Source organism: Grampus griseus, assembly GCF_964374135.1.
Source record: "Grampus griseus genome assembly, chromosome: 15".
NCBI classification, from domain to species: domain Eukaryota; kingdom Metazoa; phylum Chordata; class Mammalia; order Artiodactyla; family Delphinidae; genus Grampus; species Grampus griseus.
The window spans coordinates 8,121,887-8,142,647 of NC_139009.1; the positions used below are offsets into that span (position 1 = coordinate 8,121,887).

Sequence of the window (20,761 nt, forward strand, 5' to 3'; positions counted from 1 at the left end):
AGGAAAACCACAGGAGGAAACTCATTTAAATTGCTCTTCTCCAGATGTTTTCCTTTGATAAAAATAGAAGAAAGGGCAGTATTTAGTTCAAAGTTTTCATTTAAATTTTACTGCCACTTACTAGGTCCATCTTCTGTACCCTTGGGTAAGCCCCACGATACAGAGGTAAGTAGGATCCTGGCCCTGAGACCTTGGGATTATATTGCAGCCTGAGAAATTTAAGGCATCGAGACCAGCTAAAGTGGGGGAGACATCTTCTTTTGGGTCGCGGGCCAGGCTTCCTTATACAGATCATACCCCCTAGGCTTTCTCCGGCTCGAGTCCAGCTGTGAATGAAAGGAAGCTTTGAGGTCATTATGACAGACAACATGGATCCAGCAGGTGGAGCGAGAGAGTCAGAGACATTGACGAGCCAGGGAGAGCTGGTCCTTGGGGTCTTGGGAAGGTGAGTTGGGACAGTCGTTTTTGGAAAAGACTGTGCACCAGAATCCCTGAGCAACTTGTGTGTGTGTGTGTGTGTGTGTGTGTGTGTTTAAAGACTACAGAATCCTAAATGCCATCCCTATGGAATCAAATTGCTGGCATTAACAAGTTGCCCACGTGACTATGATGTGCTGACAGGTTTGGGAAGCACTGATCTAGAGATTCTAGGCTGATCTAAATGTGGTCCAGGCGCTCTGCTGAATGGTCCGGTCAGCAGTCTGAGAGCCCTGTGTTGGTCCTCAGACCAGCGGCAGCATCTGCATCACCTGAGCGCTAATCAGAAGTGCAGACTCCCAGCCTCCACCCCAGGCCGGCAGGATCGTAAACTGCCTTCATAACTAGAGCCCTCGGGCTGGCTCAGAGGCGTATCAGAGTGTGAGAGGTCACCGAGAATGGCTTCTTGCTTACCTGGGCACCCAGCCCTGCAATGGGAGCTCCTGGAGGCCGGGTTTGTATTTTGTCCTTGGTGTCTCTCTGAGCCTCAGTTTCCTCATCTTCATTGTATCTTCTTCTCAAGGTTGTTAAGGGAACTGATGTCGGACTCCCATATTAGACTGTGAAGTCTTTGAGGCAAGAGCTATACCTTTAAAAAATTTCTGCCCGCTCAGTGCCTAGCATTGAGTGAATTGGTCATTTTGGCACACAGGATTATAGAATCCTCAAAACAGAAAAGACTTTGTGGGTTGTATAGAACAAGCGACCCTGCGAACGGATGCAAAAGTTATGGTGAGGTTGACAGATGTTTCTAGGGTCAGATGCTCTGTTATTGTCACATGAGCTTCCTGCGAGAGTGCACTGCTACAGCTCCTGTTCTCCATGAAGCCTTTCTCCTTCCCATGGCTCATCAGAGCTGACCTCAACTTCCCGTCTTTGGGAAGGTCTGGGCCCTGGGCCCTCTGAACTTCTGTGCCATTGAGTGTCAGTACCACTCGTCTGCCCATGAATCCTGGACTGTCTTCCTCGTATGTTCTGGAAGTTACTGTGTTGTCTCACTGTACGTGTCAAGGTCTTGGAGGGTAGGACCAGCGTTCTTCGTGCTCCCCACCTACTCCCCAGCCCAATACCTAGCATAGGACTGAGCCCATAGTAGTTAACGGCTAACTTGCTGAATATCTGTTATTTAAAAAAATATATGAAATCTTTCATAGATATAAAAGTTATGGAGAATAATATAATGAACATCTGTATCCCTACTACTCCTTTAAAAAATAAAAAAAGATTATTACAGTTGAAGTGCTCTAGGTACCACTCTCCCATCATGTTCTCACCATCTGTGAATCTCCATGACAGCCCATCATCTGTGACATCATATGGTTTATTTGTTTGATTTTGCTGCCCATCAAATAAGCATCTTAAAACCAAGGTTCAAGGCAGTCATGAGACTATAATTAATTCAATTCCATCACTCAAGAATAATTATTGAGAGCCTATTATACGCCAAGAACTCTGCTAGAAACTTGGGACGCATCAGTGAACAAATCTGACCAAAACCCAAACAAAACAACTAAAAAATAAAGCCTCGCTCTCATGGAGTTCACATCTGGACAATCCATAAACAGTAAGTATACTAAATATGTAAATTATCTAATGCACTAGAGGTTAGAAGTGCAATGGAGAAAAATGAAACAGTACAAGGATCCGAGATTCTGAGGTGGAAAGGCAGACTGTGGTCAAGCGTGGCTTGTAGAGAACGTGATGTCTCAGCAAAGACTTGAAGGAGATGAGGGAGTTGGTCATTTGATTTGGGGGAAAACGTGTTCCTGGTGGAGAGAATAACTAGCGCAAGGACCCTATGGTGGAACCTTTGGGGACCAGGAAGAGGCTGAAATGGAGTGCAAGGGGGGCGGGGCATCAGGAGATGGTCAAGGTTGGGGTGGGGCTGGAGTGGATGGGGGAGCTTTTAGGGTTTTCCAGGACGTTATGAGGACTTTGGCTTTTATTTTGGCCATTGCCGGGTCTGAGTTGAGCACAGCAGTGATGTCTTCTGACGTCTGGGCCTGCAGTGTAAAAAGTAGTTTGTAGGATCAGAGAAGCAGGAAGTCCAGCTAGGAGGCCACTGAGAAGACAGATAAGGGGGTTCCAACTAAGGTGAGAGCAGTGAAGGGGCTGAGAAGTGACCAGATCCCGGACACATCCCAAAGGCAGAGCCATCGGGATTTCCTGGTGAACTGGATATGGGTGCGAGAGAAGCAGAGAAGGTTGCCCAAGCCCCTGAAAGTCTATAGCTGTCATCACCCAAGATGGGGGCGAACCTACAGGCAGAGCGGGATGGGGGTCAGTGGAGGTCTGCACGTGCTGAGTTGGAGAATTCTGCTAGATTTCACAATTGGAGATAACGAGTAGGCAGCTGAGTATATGATTCTGGACTTTGGAGAGAAATTGGAGCTGGAGATACACAGTCAGGAGTCACGAGCCTTCTGTAGGTATTTAAAGCCCTGAGACTCGATGAGGTCACCAAGAGAGTCAGTCAGCTCGAGAAGAGGGACAAGGTGGTCCCTAGAGGGCGGAGGAGAGACCTGCAGGAAACCTAGAGCTAACATTGGAGCAGGAAGAAAAGACAAGGGCCTTTGGTGTCCTGGAGGTCAGAGAAGGAAGTGTTTCAAGGAAGGGGGAGTGAGAAATTGTGTCAAACGTTGGGGGGTTTTTTTGTTTTAATTAATTAATTTTATTTTTGGCTGCGTTGGATCTTCATTGCTGCATGCGGGCTTCTCATTGCGGTGGCTTCTCTTGTTGCGGAGCACGGGCTCTAGGCGCGCGGGCTTCAGTAGTTGTGGCTCACGGGCTCAGTAGTTGTGGCTTGTGGGCTCAGGCTCAGTAGTTGTGGCGCACAGGCTCAGTTGCTCCACGGCACATGGGATCTTCCTGGACCAGGGCTCGAACCCGTGTCCCCTGCACTGGCAGGTGGAGTCTTAACCACTGCACCACCAGGGAAGCCCTCAAACATTGCTGATGGATCAAAAACATGATTAAGGACTGAGAATGTTGATGGGATTTAGCAACCCGGATGCCACTGGTGACCCTGACGAGGACAGTTCTGGTGACAGAGTGGGGGAGGCGGGGAGCCCCTGACGCGGGTTTAGGAGAGAACAAGAAGATGCACCTGAAGAACACAAGCACGAACGACTCTTCAGAGGCATTTGCTGGAAAGGGAAGCGGAAACGGGCAGCAGCCAGCAGGGGAATCAGGTGAAGAGAGGAGCTTTGATGGGCAATAAACAGGCAAAACAAAGGGAGAGCGTATTTCATGGTTGACTGGGTGGATCAGCGGGGGAGATGGGCAGGTTGGTGATGTGTTAAGAGGGGCTGCATTCCGTCCCTGGTGCGGGGCAGCCTGCTGAGTCCCTAAGGCCTGATGCACAGGCTGGGGCAGGCTGCGGGCCTTCCAGCCAGAGCAGGAGAGGCGGGCGCAAAGCAGCTTCATCCGCAGCAGCGCGGCCAGCTCGGCCTGGGCCCAGGGCGCCTCTTCCCGGCCCCGCATCAAGCCACAGGCCACCAGGGGCTGCTGCTCCGAGCTGTGACGCCCTTGTGCCCCTTCCCCCGCTGCGGGAATTCTTTCCCCCTTTTGGCCTTGAGACCCCCATCCACCTTCACAGCTGAGCTCGGCTGTCACTCCCGTGTGACTCTCCCTGTGTTCCTGCCCCGTCATCATGCTCTCTTTTACCTGGTTCTCAGGTTAGCAGGCGTTGGTGGTGGGGGCCTGGGACCCCTCAGAACAGGGACCTCCACCCTGTCTCTGGGTACCCAGCCTCTGGCCCAGAGAAAGGTGTTTGTTCCCAAGAAGAGAGCTGCGTCCTAGCTCGAGTGTTTCCCTAGCTCGAGTCCCGAGAAGGTTGCACCCATTTCTGTGGAGCTCTGGCTTATTCCCTCTTTGTTTCTAAGTGAAGCCGTCATTCAAACAGGCAGTCCCCAAACCCGAGGCCCCCTGTGTGCCCCAAGGCCAGGCTCCTGCACGTTCCAGAAGCCTCGCCCAGCTCCTGTGTTTGTGGCAGCCCTGAGCTCTGACTGCCCTCCAGGCTAGAGCAGCAGCAGCTCCTGGGGGCCCGTGGCCGCTGCCGGGGTTGAGGGTCAGGAAGGGGCCCCTCCAGCCACTCTGGACCACACCAGGCTTTGGTTCCTACTTCTCCCTGCTTCAGCCTGAAAGCCCGGCCAGCCCGAGGAGCCTGTGCATCAAGACTGAGGGATTCAGCCTGCGCCCCAGCCCTGGGAAGCTTGCATTTGCGGAACCTTGGTGACCTGCTGGTTCCTTTCTTGCCTGTCATTGGTAGTGACGGTGCTTGGCCCGGGGACAGGGAAAGGCCCCCCTCACAGGCGAGCTGAAGGGAGGAGCTCTTGGATGGCCGTCAGCGGCTGAATACCTGACTCCCACCTGATTAGCCTCTTGGCTGTGGGCACCTGGCAGAGCCTGGTACCAAGCCCCTCCTGGGTCCCGCCCCATTTACATGCCCCTCCTCCCCATGTCCCCAGGCCACCGGCCACCATCAGAGGAAGGGTTGTCATGCTTCCCTCAGCTTTCGGTGACTTCCCAACCTGGAAACACCAGGCTTTGCCTGCAGTCCTGAGTCGGGCACAGGCGGCCGGATGGCCAAAGAATGTCACTGTGTCCAACGCTGACTGCGTTGTCAGTTTCTCCCGAGCAACAGACAATCTTTCCCTCCAGTGCCCCTCCCCACAGGTCCCAATTTCACAGGGATGTGGGTGTCTGTCATCTGGGTCAGCTCAACCCATGGTGCTCTGGGGTAAGGCTGGCCACGTAGGGGCACATCGTGTCCTGTCATGTCCTGATTCTCCTGCTGTCGCCTCCCTTGCCCCTTGCCCGCTCTCCAGCCTGGCGGGGGGCCAGCTTCACCGCAGCTGTCCTAGGAGACCAGATGCTTTCGTAGAAGGAGCTGGATGTACGCAAAGTCAGGAGGCTTTCTCCAAGTTCTTTATGTAAGAGTCCTCCCTGGAATCAGGGCTGCTGTAACTGGCTCTCTCCTCAACTGCCTCTTCTGAGAAATGCAAGAACAGTATTGCGTGAACCTAATGTCTTCGGGGGAAGCAATTTCTTCATCTTCTTGGTGGTTGTTTATACATAGAAACCCACCAACTTTTGAACTGATGGATCAGGGCCCGATTGTTTTTTTTTTTTCCCAAACATGCCTTCCCCGCTTACTCTGTACCATTCCCACCCTTCCATCATAAACTCCTTTTCCTCAGAGCAACCGAATTTGCTGAGCGTATTTAACCTGTGGACACTGTAGGTAAAAAGCTTGCTCTGTTTGTTCTCTCCACAGGCTGTCTGTATCTTAAAAGATGAGCTTATTAATCCAGACAAATACTGAGTTGGTAGATGGCGTAGGAAAGCTATCTTTTAAAATTGAGATATAATTGACATGTAACATTGTATTAGTTTCAAGTGTACAGTATAATGATTTGATGCATGTATATATTATGAAATGATCACAGTAAGTCTAGTTAACAGCCAACACCATACATAATTAAACATTTTTTTTCTTGTGATGAGAACTTTTAAGATGTACTCTCTTAGCAGCTTTCAAATACACAGTACAGCATCGTGAACTGTAGTCACCATTGCATCCTCAGGACTTGTTTGATCGCTGGAAGTTTGTCTCTTTTGACCCTCTTCATTCATTTCATCTAAAAGGAAACGAAACCGAATGCATAGACACGGAGAACAGGTTGCTGGTTGCCTGGGACTCATTTTTAAAAGCTGGGCTTTTAAACTCTGTGGCATGTGGGATCTTCCTGGACCAGGGCTCGAACCCACGTCCCCTGCACTGGCAGGTGGATTCTTAACCACTGCACCACCAGAGAAGCCCCTGTGCTAAGTGTTTTAAATTCATTCACGTTCAATCCTCATCATAACAATATAGTCGTATCCCCATTTTACAGGTGAAAAAGTTGAAGCACAGAAGAGTTAAGTGACTAGATCAAGATCACACGGATAGTTTGTGATGGGTCTGGGATTTGAGCTCAAGCTGGTCAGATTCTAGAATCTATGTTTTAGTCGCCCTGTAAAAAGCTACTTGAATTACTAATTGGTGTATCCAAGGCTGATGTGCCCTTTCTGGTTGGTTGGGTGTCTGTTTGGTTTGATCAGTGGCTGTACTAAAATTCTTAACTGTTTTGTATAATCCCCCTGGGTATATCGATACCTTGATGTTATCATGGCTGCTTCTGTCGAGTTCCACCTTCTGGGCTTGTGGCTCCAGGAAGCCAAGTGTTTTAAGTGTACGCAAGATTTGTTTTTTTCTGGTGCGGTAAGACATGTGGACACAGAAATAACTGCCATGAAGGAAGAAGTTTGTAATTCTCACAGATTCCTAGAAACAGGAAGCAGGCACTCTATGCAGGGTCACACGAGGAAGCACCAGGGTCAGTCAGGAGGTAGAAGGAGAGAGGGGAACATATGGGCAAGAGTCTTTATTGTGGTTTCGGGGGTAAGGAATGGACAGGCAGGGTCAGCAGGCTTCGGACTGGCTGGCGTGAATGATTGCAGCAGGCTCTGGGGGATGGAGCTGTCCCTGGTTGTCTGGGCCCTCTTCCTGGGGTGATTAGGACAAGTGGATAGTGGCCCAGAGTGTGAGCATTTGATCAGAGAGGTGGTTGAGTTAAGGGGTCTGGACTGGTTGCTTTGCATATGAAAGGCAGGCCCCTAAACGTCATCAAGCTGGGATCTGAAGGAGAAACCAGCCAGGGAAAGCTGGACTTCAACTGCGTCACTTGTAAGAGTTTTTTTTCTGTTTTCTTTTTTTTTTTTTTTTTGGCCACTCTGCTGCAAGGCTTGTGGGATCTTAGTTCCCCGACCAGGGATTGAAGCCGGGCCCTTGGCAGTGAGAGTGCAGAGTCCTAACCGCTGGACTCCAGGGAATTCCCATAAGAGGTTTTTATGCTTAAGAAAATAAAGAAGTAAATACTGCTGCCTTTTCTTTTGACTCACAAGACCAGGTGTTCAGTAGCAGAGAAACGGCACTAATTTCTCTTCTTGGCTACTCGGGGAGGGGTAGTCTCTCCAGGATCAGCAAAGCTCTAGATATTAAAGCATTAAATACAGAAAATAAAAAGACATGGTCAATACACCATGGAATGTGGGTGCTTGAGACAGACAAACCTTGGCTTACTTGGCGTGGGCTAGAGAAGATCTTAGTGAGAGCCCAGGGCTCTCTCTTTGATGAGACCTGCATGGAGAGTGTGTCAGGATGGTAGCAGAGAGGGCTTGGGCCAACCTCCCTTCCTCTGGCCTTGGTTCAGTCTTGTCCCTTATCCCCATGGCACAAACATCTCCTGTTTTCATTCATTTTTACTGCCCTCCCAACCCCTCAGCCCTCCCAGCCCTCCCAGCCCTCCCGTGTCTCCTTCCACTAGCCTCCCCATTCAGACTTGTCTTTTTTTTTTTTTTTTAAGATTTTTGATGTGGACCATTTTTTAAAGTCTTTACTGAATTTTTATTACAATACTGTTTCCGTTTTACGTTTTGGTTTTTGGCCGCAAGGCATGTGGCATCTTAGCTCCCGGACCAGGGATGGAACCTGCAACCCCTTCATTGGAAGGCGAAGTCTTAGCCACTGGACTGCCAGGGAATTCCCCAGACTTGAATTTCTTTTATAAATTTCTTTCTTTCATTTATTTATTTTTGGCTGCATTGGGTCTTCGTTGCTGCGCGCTGGTTTTCTCTAGTTGCAGTGGGGGGGGCTACTCTGTTGCGGTGCGTGGGCTTCTCATTGCGGTGGCTTCTCTTGTTGCGGAGCACGGGCTCTAGGTGCGTGGGCTTCAGTAGTTGTGGCACACGGGCTCAGTAGTTGTGGCTCGCGGGCTCTAGAGTGCAGGCTCAGTAGTTGTGGCGCACGGGCTTAGTTGCTCCGCGGCACGCGGGATCTTCCTGGACCAGGTCTCGAACCCGTGTCCCCTGCATTGGCAGATGGATTCTTAACCACTGCACCACCAGGGAAGTCCCTGAATTTCTTAAAACTACTTACTACCTTACCTTCTCTGGGGGGGACGGTGGAGATGGGAGAGGTAGATGACTGACCCCCAGGGTTGGAGACCACACCTGTTACTTCTGCATCAGAATGTCCCGTGAATGAGTTACCAGACACACAGAGACCACCATTTGCTCAGTGGAAAAGGGATTTCAAGATTGTGTGGTTTGAGGAAACCCTACGTTTTATATTCCCCTTAGGAGACTGACAGCATACAATGAGGTAGTAAGGAAAGAAGTTATGCAGGAAATAAATCTTTGTCTGTTTTATCTGGTGTTTCCAGAATTACCTACCCCACCACAGAACTGGTTTTTGCGTAAGACTTACTACCGTCCCACGAGAAATCCTCGGGGAAGGCTGCCCTGCTTGTCGGGTGGGGTGGGGCGTGGCTTGGCTCTGAGCTGCCCACTCAGGGGCTTGGACTGATGCTCTTACAGGGCTTCAGGTGCCCCAGGAGCCCGAGGTCACTGCCCCCAGAACTCTGGGCTCTCATCTTGGCCTGACCCTCCCCGGGTCCCCAGGCTCCCGGCAGCCCAGGGCATTGTACAAGACCTCGCTTCTCTCTGGATTCCCAGATCTTGGCACAGTGCCTGGCAAACAGTGGGTGCTCAGTGGTTGCCTGTACTGAACGAATTCCCCAATAGAACCCACCAATTAGAGGCTATGTCCTTGTTTTCTAATCAGACCTTATCCTTGTATACGCACACACACACGTGAATACACCTATGGTCTGTGTGGGTTCTTCTTAAAGATAGGCAAGGAGGCACGTTAGCCCTGGGGTTGGATTTCACGGGGGAGAGTCGTCCTCATCATTTTGCCATAAATACACACACACAGACACAGAGAAAATAAGAAGACACACAGATAAACACACAGAAGCACAGGCTGTGTAGATACAAGCAAACACATAGACACACTTGCAAAACTAGGCACAATCACAGATGCGCAGATGTAATTTTACATGTAAACAAACAGAGAAATAGAAACCAGACGCCCTCCCCCAACACACATCCTCTGTTCTGGCTACTTATTCCTCCAGAGCAAACTGCTTCACAAATTAGTGCACTTACACAACAACTATCTCATTATATCTCATGATATCGTGGGTCAGGATTTGGGCAGGACTTGGCTGGTGATGTTTCGCCTCCTCATGTGATGACTCAGTGAACCTGACTGCTAGACGGGCTGGTCTGGATGGACCACGCTGGCTTCCCTCACGTGGCTGGTGGCTTGGCGGCGGTGACTGGTAGGCCGGCCTCAGCCGGGACTGTTGCCAGGAGCGCCTGCAGGGCCTCTCAGACGTGACATCTCAGGGTAGTCAAGCCTCTTGCGTCGCAGCCGGCATCCCCCTTAAAGAGCATTGCAAAACGCGGAGGGGACGCTGGAAGGTTTCTAATGACCTCAGGAGTTGAAGAATGTCACTTGTCCTGCATATCAGCGAGCAAGCAGGTCTGTTAGGTTTCCTCAGATTCAAGGGGAGTGTTAGACTTTATCTGTCAATGGCAGCAAAGAACTTGAGGCCATCTCTGATCTAACGCCACACACACACACACACACACTCACACACAACACTCTCACACACACACACACACATTCTCACACACACACACACACACACACACACACACACAGGCTTCCGGCAGGGCTGGGAGGTGCTGCCTCTCTTCATTGTCCTTCCAGTGGCGGCACATGAAGTACGAGGCTTGGGTAAGAGCCTGTACTGGCGGGGGGGGTCACTCCTTTCAGGGGAGAGTTCTCTCCTGGAAGTTATATCTCAAGTACTTGCAGGGACCGACACCACCTTCATCTTTCCTTAGGAAAAGCACGAAAATCAGGCCATCCGCAGTCCCCTTCCTTTACCAGTTGCCTGCAATGCAGATGGAGTGACGCTGTGGCTTAGAGGTCAGTCACACCTGGGTCAGATCCCAGCTCACGCACCCCCGCCTGCTAGCTGTGTGACCTTGGTCAAGTTCCTCGACCTTCTGAGCTCCAGTGTCCTCGTCTGTATGTTGAAAAAGTCACACTTCTATACTTCCATTCAACAAGTATTTATTGACTATCTTCCGGGGGTGCGATGGTGAGAACAATAGGCGCTGTCCCTGATGGAGGAAGCTGTCATTAGCTGAAGAGTTGTGCAAACAATTGTAACTTTGCCAACTGTGCTAAGTGCCAGCAAAGAGCAATAAGGTGCTATCGGAGGCTGCAGTCATGATGTGATCTCTGTCAAGGAGGCCAGGGACCACTTCTCTGAGGTGATACTTGGCCGTGATATGTGTCTTGGGCAGAGGAAGTAGCATGTGCAAAGGCCCTGTGGCTGGATGGAATAAATTGAATAGGAGGTGGTGAAAGGCCAGTGTGACTGGGTCAGAGAGATCAAAGGGTGCAGGTGGGAGATGAGACTGGACAGGTGGGTGGAAACTTTGTTCACCAAGTTAAGGAAGGGTTTAAAAAATTGTATACATTTTATATATTTATTTGAGTGGTTTTACTCATGGAGGTAAAACGACCAGATCGTGTTTCAGAAAGATGCCCTTGGCTGCAGCAAGGAGGATGAACTACAACGTGGCAAAAGGAGATGTGGGCGATCCCATGAGGAGGCCGTGCCAACAGAATACTGCCCCCTGAGATGCCCATGTCTTGATCCTCAGAACCCGTGAATGTGTTAATCACATGGCAAAAAAGAATTAAGGTTGCAGATGGAATTCAGATTACTCATCACCGACTTTAAAATAGGGAGATTATCCTGGATTACCCCGGTGGGCCGGACGTAATCCCATGAGTTCAGAGAATGGGTCAGAGACATGGGACGTCAGAGGCACTCAACCTGCCCTCGAGAGCTTTGAAGATGGAGCAAGTGCTATTAACCTCATTTTGTAGTTGAAGAAACTGAATTTCTAAGACATGAAGTGACCTACCCAAGGCCAAGCATTATTAAGTATTATAACCAGGGCTTAGATCCAGTTCTCTTGAGTACAGACTCTCTTTCCATTTCTACACTAGTCGAAGGGACCCTGGGGGACCCAGGTTAGAGTCTGACTGGGTCCAGTTCCAGCCCCACCTGTGGTGTCCTCCTCTTCACCCCGTCTCCTTCCAACCAGAGCAAACCCTTCCTTATCCTCATCCCTTACTTCAGATCGTATTGACAGAGGGTGCTGGGCTCAGAAGAGGGGGATCTTGGCATTGGAATCATGATGTAGGAGGGCACGTGCATTTAGGCTTATAGAAATTTGGAGATAAAGAGCACTTAGTGTAATTCTGTCCTTTGACAGAAGAAAAACTGAAACCCAGAGAAGGGAAGTACCTTGTCCAAGGCCCCCTCCAAGTTAGTAAGACAGTCAGGACTAAATCCTGAATTGCTTCCTCCCCAGACCAAGGCTCCTCCCACTGCACCCTGGGCTGTTCCCAGGTGTTCCTGGAATCCTCAGCTGGCGTTTGGATGCATTTTCCCATAAAAGGAGGCTGTATAAACCGTACTGCCAGCAGGTCCCTGGTTGTACAGCTCAGCCTTGCTTCAGTTCATCTAGGCCATGGCTTCCTCTGCCTTTCCTCCCCTGGAAAAACGAACTCACTTGGATGGAACACTTTCTATGCGAAAATGTTACTCTTTATTTAAAAAGAAGTTCAGATGAACAAATGAACCTTAGAATGTGTAAACTGGGACGCGCCTGGCCTATCACTGTGGACTTAAGGCCTGATGATCTGGAAGACTTTGTCTCCGAAGTCTCCCTCTTTCTCCTTCTGTGTGGTGGGAATTCTGTGGTCCAAATGCTTCTCCATCAGTGAAACGGCAGCAAGAGCTTTGGGGTCACGCAGACCTGAATTTGAATTTGGATTTAGGCCCATATATGTGACCTCCAGCAAATCACGGGCAAAGGCCCTACGAGGAACACAGGAGACTGTGTCCTGGACTTTGATCTTCATCAGGCAGCCATCGAGATTCAAATTCACCTTCATTGAGCACCTACCATATGCTGGTCACTTTCAAGTACATCTCTCACTTAACTCCCACAGCAGCCCCGAGGTGGGTAGTGTCATGTAGGTTCTTTAGAAGAGGAAACGGAAGCTCAGAGAGGGTGAGTCAGTGGTTCAGTATTATTCTACTTATAAGTGGCAGAGGCCCTGACTAGGACCAGTCTTTGTGGTTCTATTTCAACTGCCCTACACCCCATAATGATTAATATAGTCAAGTGAACAAGCAAATCCACACAGCATAAAGGAAAAGACAAGAGGAAAGTATCTATCTATCTCCTATCTATTATTGTATCTACACTTACTAGGTCCATTCTCCAACCATTTTTTCATTTCTCTATATCTGTCTGTCTATCATCTATCTGTGCGTTACTGTATTTATCGAAGGACAAAAGATGGTTCAAAACATAACAGAATTTCTGTCTTGATCAGCTGAGGCTGTTATAACAAAAATACCACAGACTGGGTGGCTTAAACAACAGAAATTTATGTCTCATAGTTCTGGAGGCTAAAGAAGTTGTGGGTGCAAGTACAGTTGAGTTCTGCTGGGAGCCCTCCCCCTGGCTTGTAGGTGATGTGTCACCTTCATGATGTATCCTTACATGGCAGAGAGAGAGCTCATTTCTCTCCTATCTCTTCTTTTAAAGGCACTAATCCCATCACAAGGACTCCACCCTTATGACCTTTATTACCTCTCAGAGACTCCACCTCCACATACCATCACACTGGGGATTAGGGCTTCAAATATGAATTTGGGAGGGACACAAACATTCAGTTCATAGCAGTTACATATGTCTAAATTAAGTGAGGAATAAAAGAAAATAAGAGGTAGAGGCAGAAAATAGAGCCAAGAATGAGGCTAACACAAACATGCGTTTCATAGAGTCCGGCTCATTTATAAGGAGTAGAGCAGAAGTGTGGCTCTGGCCCCCAATGTCTCAGGAAAGACCTGAGCAATTACACATTTCATGGTATAAATAAGGTGAAAGCAAACCAGCTGTTCAGAAGATGCTCACCTGTTCCTGACACTGAGACTTCCGTGCTATCATCAGCCAGGATTAGCAATTAAAATTTGTGCACTGTTGTTTTACACAGTATTATATCTTTTCTTTCTTACATCAGCTCCAGAACTATTTTATTTTTCTCTTCCTTTTACAGATGAGAAGATTGAGGCTTAGGAAGGTTACATTCCTTGCTAAAGGCCATACAGCTCTTATTGGGAGAATGGGGGTTCAAACCCAAATTCATTTTTGGCTTCCCCCACAGTTGCTAACTGCTTGGTGCCCAGGGACCAAAGGTTGGGCTTCAAATTTTGCGTTAGAATTTTTTTTTTTTTTTTTTTTTGTGTGGTACGCGGGCCCCTCACTGTTGTGGCCTCTCCCGCCGCGGAGCACAGGCTCCGGACGCGCAGGCTCAGTGGCCACGGCTCACGGGCCCAGCCGCTCCGCGGCATGTGGGATCTTCCCGGACCAGGGCACGAACCCGCGTCCCCTGCATTGGCAGGTGGACTCCCAACCACTGCGCCACCAGGGAGGCCCTGCGTTAGAATTTTGAATGACAACAGACAAATAGCTGTGGGGTGGAATGAGATTATTTTCTTCTTAGCTTTGAGAGAAATGACTGTTGAAATACATGGGTTCACCATTTCTGGTGTTCTTGTGTTTATTTTTAATCTCTGAAATCAAAGCAAATTTCTGGGGGGTCAGAGTCATTGCTCCCATGGCAGCAAAAAATATATTTGGTATTTGATTAGAAACTTCATTTTTAATTGGGACCAAATCCAAGCATTGTGAATTTGAACTGCTGCCAGTCTTCCTAGCCTACCTCGTGAGTGTAAAATCCGTGCAACTGTTGTACCAGCGCGTGCTGGCGGGCATGTGACTATGTTTGTGTCCCATGAGGAATTTGAGGTGGGTGGTTCAGAACATCTGTACCCAAGGGGCATGATTTTTTGCAGAATGCTGGAATACTCTAGAGGAGCTAAAATGGAGGTAGTAACTGGACTTCCAGAAGTGTTTCAAATGCATTGATTGGTTGAAACCAGGACTGAAATAATTACTATATTAAGCAATTTATAGATGCAGAAACCAATCGCCTTGTCCGCTCTCCCTACCAGGATCTGGACTTGAATAGAATTCCTTAACTCACACCTACCTTCCTTCCTGGGTTCTGTCTTAGAGGAAAATCTATCCTTTTTATTACAGATCTTCCAGAATACTCTAAGAGTCCTCCCCAAATTTACCCTTTCAGTTTTCCTCATTGAGTGATGCTTAATGATACCATCATCTACCAAGTCACCCAGGCCAGAAACTTCAGTCATCCTCAAACCCTCCCTGTTCTTCACCCATCCGACCATCCGAGTCAATCACTAAGCCCGGGGGGCCTCTCCCACTAGGCAGCGCTCACAGCCGCCCCTTCCTCTTCCCCCCCACTGTCACCACCTTCCTTCACACCCTGGCCACGCTTTGCTAGAATAGCCTTCAAAGAAAAAAAAAAAGGAATTCCACGGCCGTCCAGTGGTTAGGACTCCGCGCTTTCACTGCTGAGGGCTTGGGGGTTGAATCCCTGGTTCCGGAACTAAGATCCCACAAGCTATGCGGCTAAGGGAAAAAAAAAAAAGCCTTTAAATTTGCTTCTCTGCGTCCAAAACACAGATGTCAGAGTGATCCTATAAAACACAGGCCTGACCATCCCGCCCCTCGGCAGCTCCCCACCGTGTACAGTCGCCGTTCTCAAACTGTGTTCTCTGAAGCCAGGGCTCTGCACCCAAGCCTGGGGACGCCAGGCCTCTTCCCTGAAATGACCACAGCATTCCCCTTCTTTTTTTAAAAAAAATTATTTATTTTTATTTATGGCTGTGTTGGGTCTTCGTTTCTGTGCGAGGGCTTTCTCTAGTTGGCGGCGAGTGGGGGTCACTCTTCATCGTGGTGCGCGGGCCTCTCATTGTTGCGGCCTCTCTTGTTGCGGAGCACGGGCTCCAGACGCACAGGATCAGTAGTTGTGGCTCACGGGCCCAGCTGCTCCGCGGCATGTGGGATCTTCCCAGCCTGGGGCACGAACCCGTGTCCCCTGCATCGGCAGGCGGACTCTCAACCACTGCGCCACCAGGGAAGCCCCATTCCCCTTCTATTTACATACGGACTTCTGTAAAAGGTTTTGTTTAAGGAGGACATTTGTTAAAAAAAAAGGAACTTTTTTTAAAAATGACCCCACTCTACGCATGTCTCCTGACTGCAGACCATCCCGGGCCTGCTCTGTATCGCTTGCACACGATGGGATATTCTCCAGTCCTGGGCGCTCCTGGCTGTTCCCCAAACATATGTGTGGTGCCTTTGTTTCTTTGAACACACCCTCTTCTCTGCTTGGAATGGAATTTCTCCTCCTCTCTCCTCAGAGAGCCCCACTTATCCTTCAGAAGCAGCTCAGATGTCACCTGTGGATGGCGCAGAACCTTCCTTATATTCCCCGCAAGCAAACTATTGCCTCTCTCCCGGGCTCCCACCCGACCCTGGGCATGTCTTGGTGGTGGTCCTGGCCATGAAAACCTTTTCTACATGTCTTCCTGCCTGCCCCCCACTAGATCATGAGTGACTCAAGGACAGGATTTCTATTTTACTCATCTCCTTGTTCCCACAACCTAGCAAAGCACTTGGCCCCTGCGGGAAACTAAATGAACCATCAAGTAAAGCAACACCAGTAATTATCTGCCAATCAACAATAGGGATTGGAAAAGCTAAATGCCTTAGATGAATAGCAGGTAGGGTGATGGGCAAGGGAATGAGAGGATGAGGGAAATAGGGGTAAGGGGCTTCAGGGGTTGTTGATTCTGGGCTGCTTTAGTTTCACTCAGAACATATATGGTTTTTTAAAATTTTACTTTATTTATTTATTTATTTGGTTGTGCTGGGTCTTAGTTGTGGCCCGTGGGCTCCTTAGTTGTGGCATGTGAACTCTTAGTTGCAGCACACATGTGGGATCTAGTTCCCTGACCAGGGATCAAACCCGGGCCCCGTGCATTGGAAGCACAGAGTCTTAACCACTGCGCCACCAGGGAAGTCCCAGAACATATGTGTTTCTGAGTATAACTTAAGTATAGTTTAAGGACTATGAAAACGTATCACATCCCTTAGGCTGGGAGCTCTAATGGGGGCCCCTGTTGGAAAAGCAGACTGTGCAGGTCCTACTTGCTTGGATAATTTCATACCAACAGTCTTCACAGCTCATCTGTGCAGGACGCTTTGCCCTTTCACCGGAATAGTCTCAGTGAGCGCTCACTACACACCCATCCATTCCAGGGTTGTTGTTATGCCCATTTTACAGAGAAAACTAGCCCTGTGAAGTCGTACAGCCAAGAAACAGTAGAGGCAGCACGTGAAAGCATGTCTTCGGACTCCCAATCCCATCATTTTTCCACGTTGCCTTATCTCCTGACATTTCCCCAATAGGTCCATGTGCTCTGGGAAGGAGGAGACCACAGAGAAGTAAAGGAGTGGGAGAGAGAGATTTACGACCTCACGATGTGTCGTTTCTTACCAAGACCTCACACTCTGAGTGTGTTCAGAAAAAACCTCACCAAATCCTTCTTCTTACTGCATTTCCTTTTTTTTATTGAGATATAATTCACACACCATAAAATTCACCGTGTTAAAGTGTACAGTTCGGTGGGTTTTAGTGTATTCACAAGGGTGTGCAATCGCTACCACTAATTACAGAACATTCCCATTAAGTAATTTCTAATGTTTTTGTTTTCCAGATTCCAATAATGAGAGACCCTGGATGGATTCGAAATGTATGGTCTTCAAACATTAATGTGAGTAGAGTTGCTATGAATGCCCTAATTATATCAATACTTTGACATTTCAAGATGAGAGAAAATACTCTTTGACAAACTGGTTTATTGACATGGATACATGCAGTCCCCAAACCAGGACTCTGCCATTCGACTGAAGCTTTCAGAGTTGGCCTGTCGCCCTTTCTAAAGGTTTGATGAGCCCCAGATGAAGCTAGGAACATTATGGCTAGTTTCTAACCTCTTCTCCCTGCGAGCCAACCTCTGCCACGCATAGATCTGATTTTGTCACCTCTCTGATTGAAAAGCATTCAATGGGGCTTCCCTGGTGGCGCAGTGGTTGAGAGTCCGCCTGCCGATGCAGGGGACACGGGTTCGTGCCCCGGTCTGGGAAGGTCCCACGTGCCGCGGAGCGGCTGGGCCCGTGAGCCATGGCCGCTGAGCCTGCGCGTCCAGAGCCTGTGCTCTGCAACGGGAGAGGCCACAGCAGTGAGAGGCCCGCGTACCGCAAAAAAAAAAAAAAAAAAAAAAAAGCATTCAATGGCTCCCTAATGCCAACAGGAAAATGTTCATATCAGGTTTATGCCATTTGTTTGCCCTTAACGGACTGTCACGTTTATTTAATAAGAGCCCTTGCGGCTGCCCCTGAACCCCTCAAAGCCCTCCTGAAGATTCTGCCTCTTCCTCCTGTACCCATTGGCCCCTTTTGGCACTGCCCTGTGCCTGGTCCCCAAGCCTCAGCTGGGCCCTGCAGGTTGTCTCTGTGACTGTACTTAGTGCTTTGCTCTCTGCTCTTTTGGGTCTCCCTAGACCCTGTGTTCAGCAGCCCGAGGGCCAGCACCACGCCGCCCCCATGCCCACGCCAGCTTCCAGGTTCTGCTCGTGAATCTGGCTCGCTGAGCCTCTGTAGTCCGGGGGGATAATTTGCTGAAGCATCCCTGGCAGTGGTCCACCTACACCCTGGTTCTTTTCTCACAGTATGTTGGTCTCGCCCTCACCTTGCCTAAGTTCAGCAAGTTCATACAACTTGCTCTACCCCATAGATTTTAAGCCTGGGGTCCTTTCCTGTGGAGAAGAGGCTTGGAACAGCTCAAGGAAAGGCTTTTGGAATAATCCAGGGAGGAAGTGATAAAGCCTGAAGACTTATTTGTCCTGACTGTGGCCTGTCCTAAACCTTGGGGATGTGGAATAAGAGTAACACTTGGTGTCTCTCTCAAAGAGCTCAGTGCGGAGAGAGACTCTGGTCAGAGTGTGGACCGGGAGGCCTAGTGCAGGGCCAGGCAGAGGGAGAGATTCTTCCTCAGATGAATCCAGGGGCTCCAGTTGAGTGAATGAAGAAGGCTGCCGAGGAAGGCCTGGCCCCGGCGACGCTGGGAGGACCAGAAGTTCTATTGATACTTCCCAGTGGATTGGCAGAGACGGGGCCCAATCAGAGGCCAGGAATCTTAAGCAGGGCAGGCAGCTAGTGGCCTCTGAGCCTGGAGTGAGGGGAGCCGTCCTCTATGGAGGAGAGGAAGGGCAGGAGGTCCCGGTAAGTGAGCCGCTCCGCCTGTGGGTAGGCGGGCAGGCTGGCCATCACAAGGTGGTGTGAGGCTGCCATTCTCCGTGGCCAAGTCCCATTCTGCAGACCTGGGGGCCGGAGCCCATGGCCACCGGGTTTCCAGGCCCAGCCCCCGGCCCAAGGTGCAGGGCAATGGCCACGGTTACAAGGGAGGCGGTCTAGGAAGGGCATCTGTTGAGCCTCTGCTGCCGGGCCCTGTACTGGGCCCGTCACAGAGCTCATGCGGTAACAAGACAGGAAGCGATGGACAGGGGATGTGAAATAGAAGTTTCTGCTGCAAGGGCGAAATTACAGGAAATCTCACCATCTAAGCAGGGGACCTGGATGTGGAGTCCAAAGTTCTGGTCACATCTGCCACTTAGAGTACGTGTGACATCGAGCAGGTTCCCTAACTTCTCTGAGCTTTAGTTCCTCGGCTGTACGTTGGGAGTTCGTCCGATCGTGACCACAGAGTGCTTGCTGTTCACCACCAGGCATTGTGTAGAAGAGAAGAGGGCTTGGGACTCAGCTTGGAGGGGTCGGGCAGAGAGTTTAGAAGCAATTCAGAAAAATGCTTCTAAGAGAAAGTGAGTCTTATGCAGAGTCTTGAAAGAGGTGTAAGCTAGCCAGGCACGGAGGTGAGAACTGGGTGGTGGGATTGGAAGAAGGGAAGAGTGGGAGGTGACAGTGGAGGAGAAGGGAGCAGGGTGCTCATGACGGGGGGCCTCACTTGCTTTTCTAAAGACCTTGGACTTCATCCTACAAGTAATGATAATGGGGGGTGTTGGCATTGAGGGGCCTTAAGCAGGCAGTGCTATGTCACATCTGCAGCCCTGTTCCAGGGTAGTCATGGGATGGGGCTGGAGGCAGGGAGGCCATTTAGGAGGTCATCGTCAGCCTGGTTGAGCTGAAGTGCGTGGTGGACAGTCCAAATGGAGGTTTCCAGAAGGTAGCTGGACGTTCGGTCTGGAGCTGAGAGGCAAGGTCAGGACTGGAGATACCGATCTGTGGGTCAGCAGTATTGCTGAAGTCTCCAAGGGGGACAAAATCACCCAGGGAGTGTGTGTGGCCAGGGGTGGTGGGCGAGGTCACACAGGTGGGTTTCCAATCAGAACCTCTACTGTCACAGCTTTTGGTAATTTTTATGTTGTTATCCTTAGAAGATAGGTTCATAAATTCCAAAAATGCTTAGTGATGAGAAAACCCAAACGAAGGGAAAGTACAACAGGGCGAGAGAGTAGGACTCAAAATCTCTGTCTTTGCCTGTCTGTCTCTTTCTCTGTCCCTGTCCCTGTCTCTGTCTCCTACTTATTGTGCAAATAAATGTTCTAGGCACGAGGGTACACTGATGAGTGTGTCGTGGCTGGTCTTTTGCTTGAAGGGCTCACCAACCAGTAGAGCAGATAGGGGCATACGAAATGACGCAGCGACAAGGCTCTGTGAAACGTGCCGTGACGGAGTTCCATGTGGGCTGGTTAGTACAGAGAAGCCAGTGATGAATCCTTCATGGACCTGAGGAATGTCTGAGGGAAGGCTTTCCTGGAGGTCCAGCTCTCAGTTTGAAGAATCTTGGTCTGGCCGTGGGATGCAGAAACCCCCCAAATACACACCAGCATACCCATCCCTGTACACATGGAGGTTCATTCAAGGCCAAAGGCCCCCGAGTTCTGGAGGGAAAGTTGAGCAATGAGATGTTCACCCAAACTGCGTAACCCGTCTAACTCAGGCGAGGGAACATGGTACAGTTAGTCACGTGAAGCCTCCCTCTTGGCCAGCCTGTGCTTTGATTGCCCTATTTCTAACAAAAGCATCAATTCTCAGAATTCTAGATTATCCTGGCACAGTTACGTGGAACCATATTTTTCTTATTCCTTTTCTTTCTTATCTTTCAGTTTGAAAAAGGACAGGATTTAAAATGTCTTCTTGGATGGAGAGCACATTCTGTGCAGAGAGGAAGTGGCTTTTGGTTAGATTTAAATTAATTTTTGAATTTAAATTTTAA

At 49.5% G+C, this 20,761-nt stretch overlaps 1 protein-coding gene across 3 annotated transcripts in view; it reads left to right on the forward strand.

The window, feature by feature from the left end:
- The window catches only part of LPIN1 (lipin 1), a 121,560-nt gene that overhangs the window by 14,114 nt on the left and 86,685 nt on the right, over nt 1-20,761 (forward strand). For all 3 annotated transcript variants that reach the window (XM_082672908.1, XM_082672909.1, XM_082672910.1), the window contains exon 2: nt 17,184-17,240. In XM_082672908.1, coding sequence (XP_082529034.1) covers nt 17,184-17,240 — 57 coding nt within the window. The remainder of the gene's footprint in view (nt 1-17,183; nt 17,241-20,761) is intronic.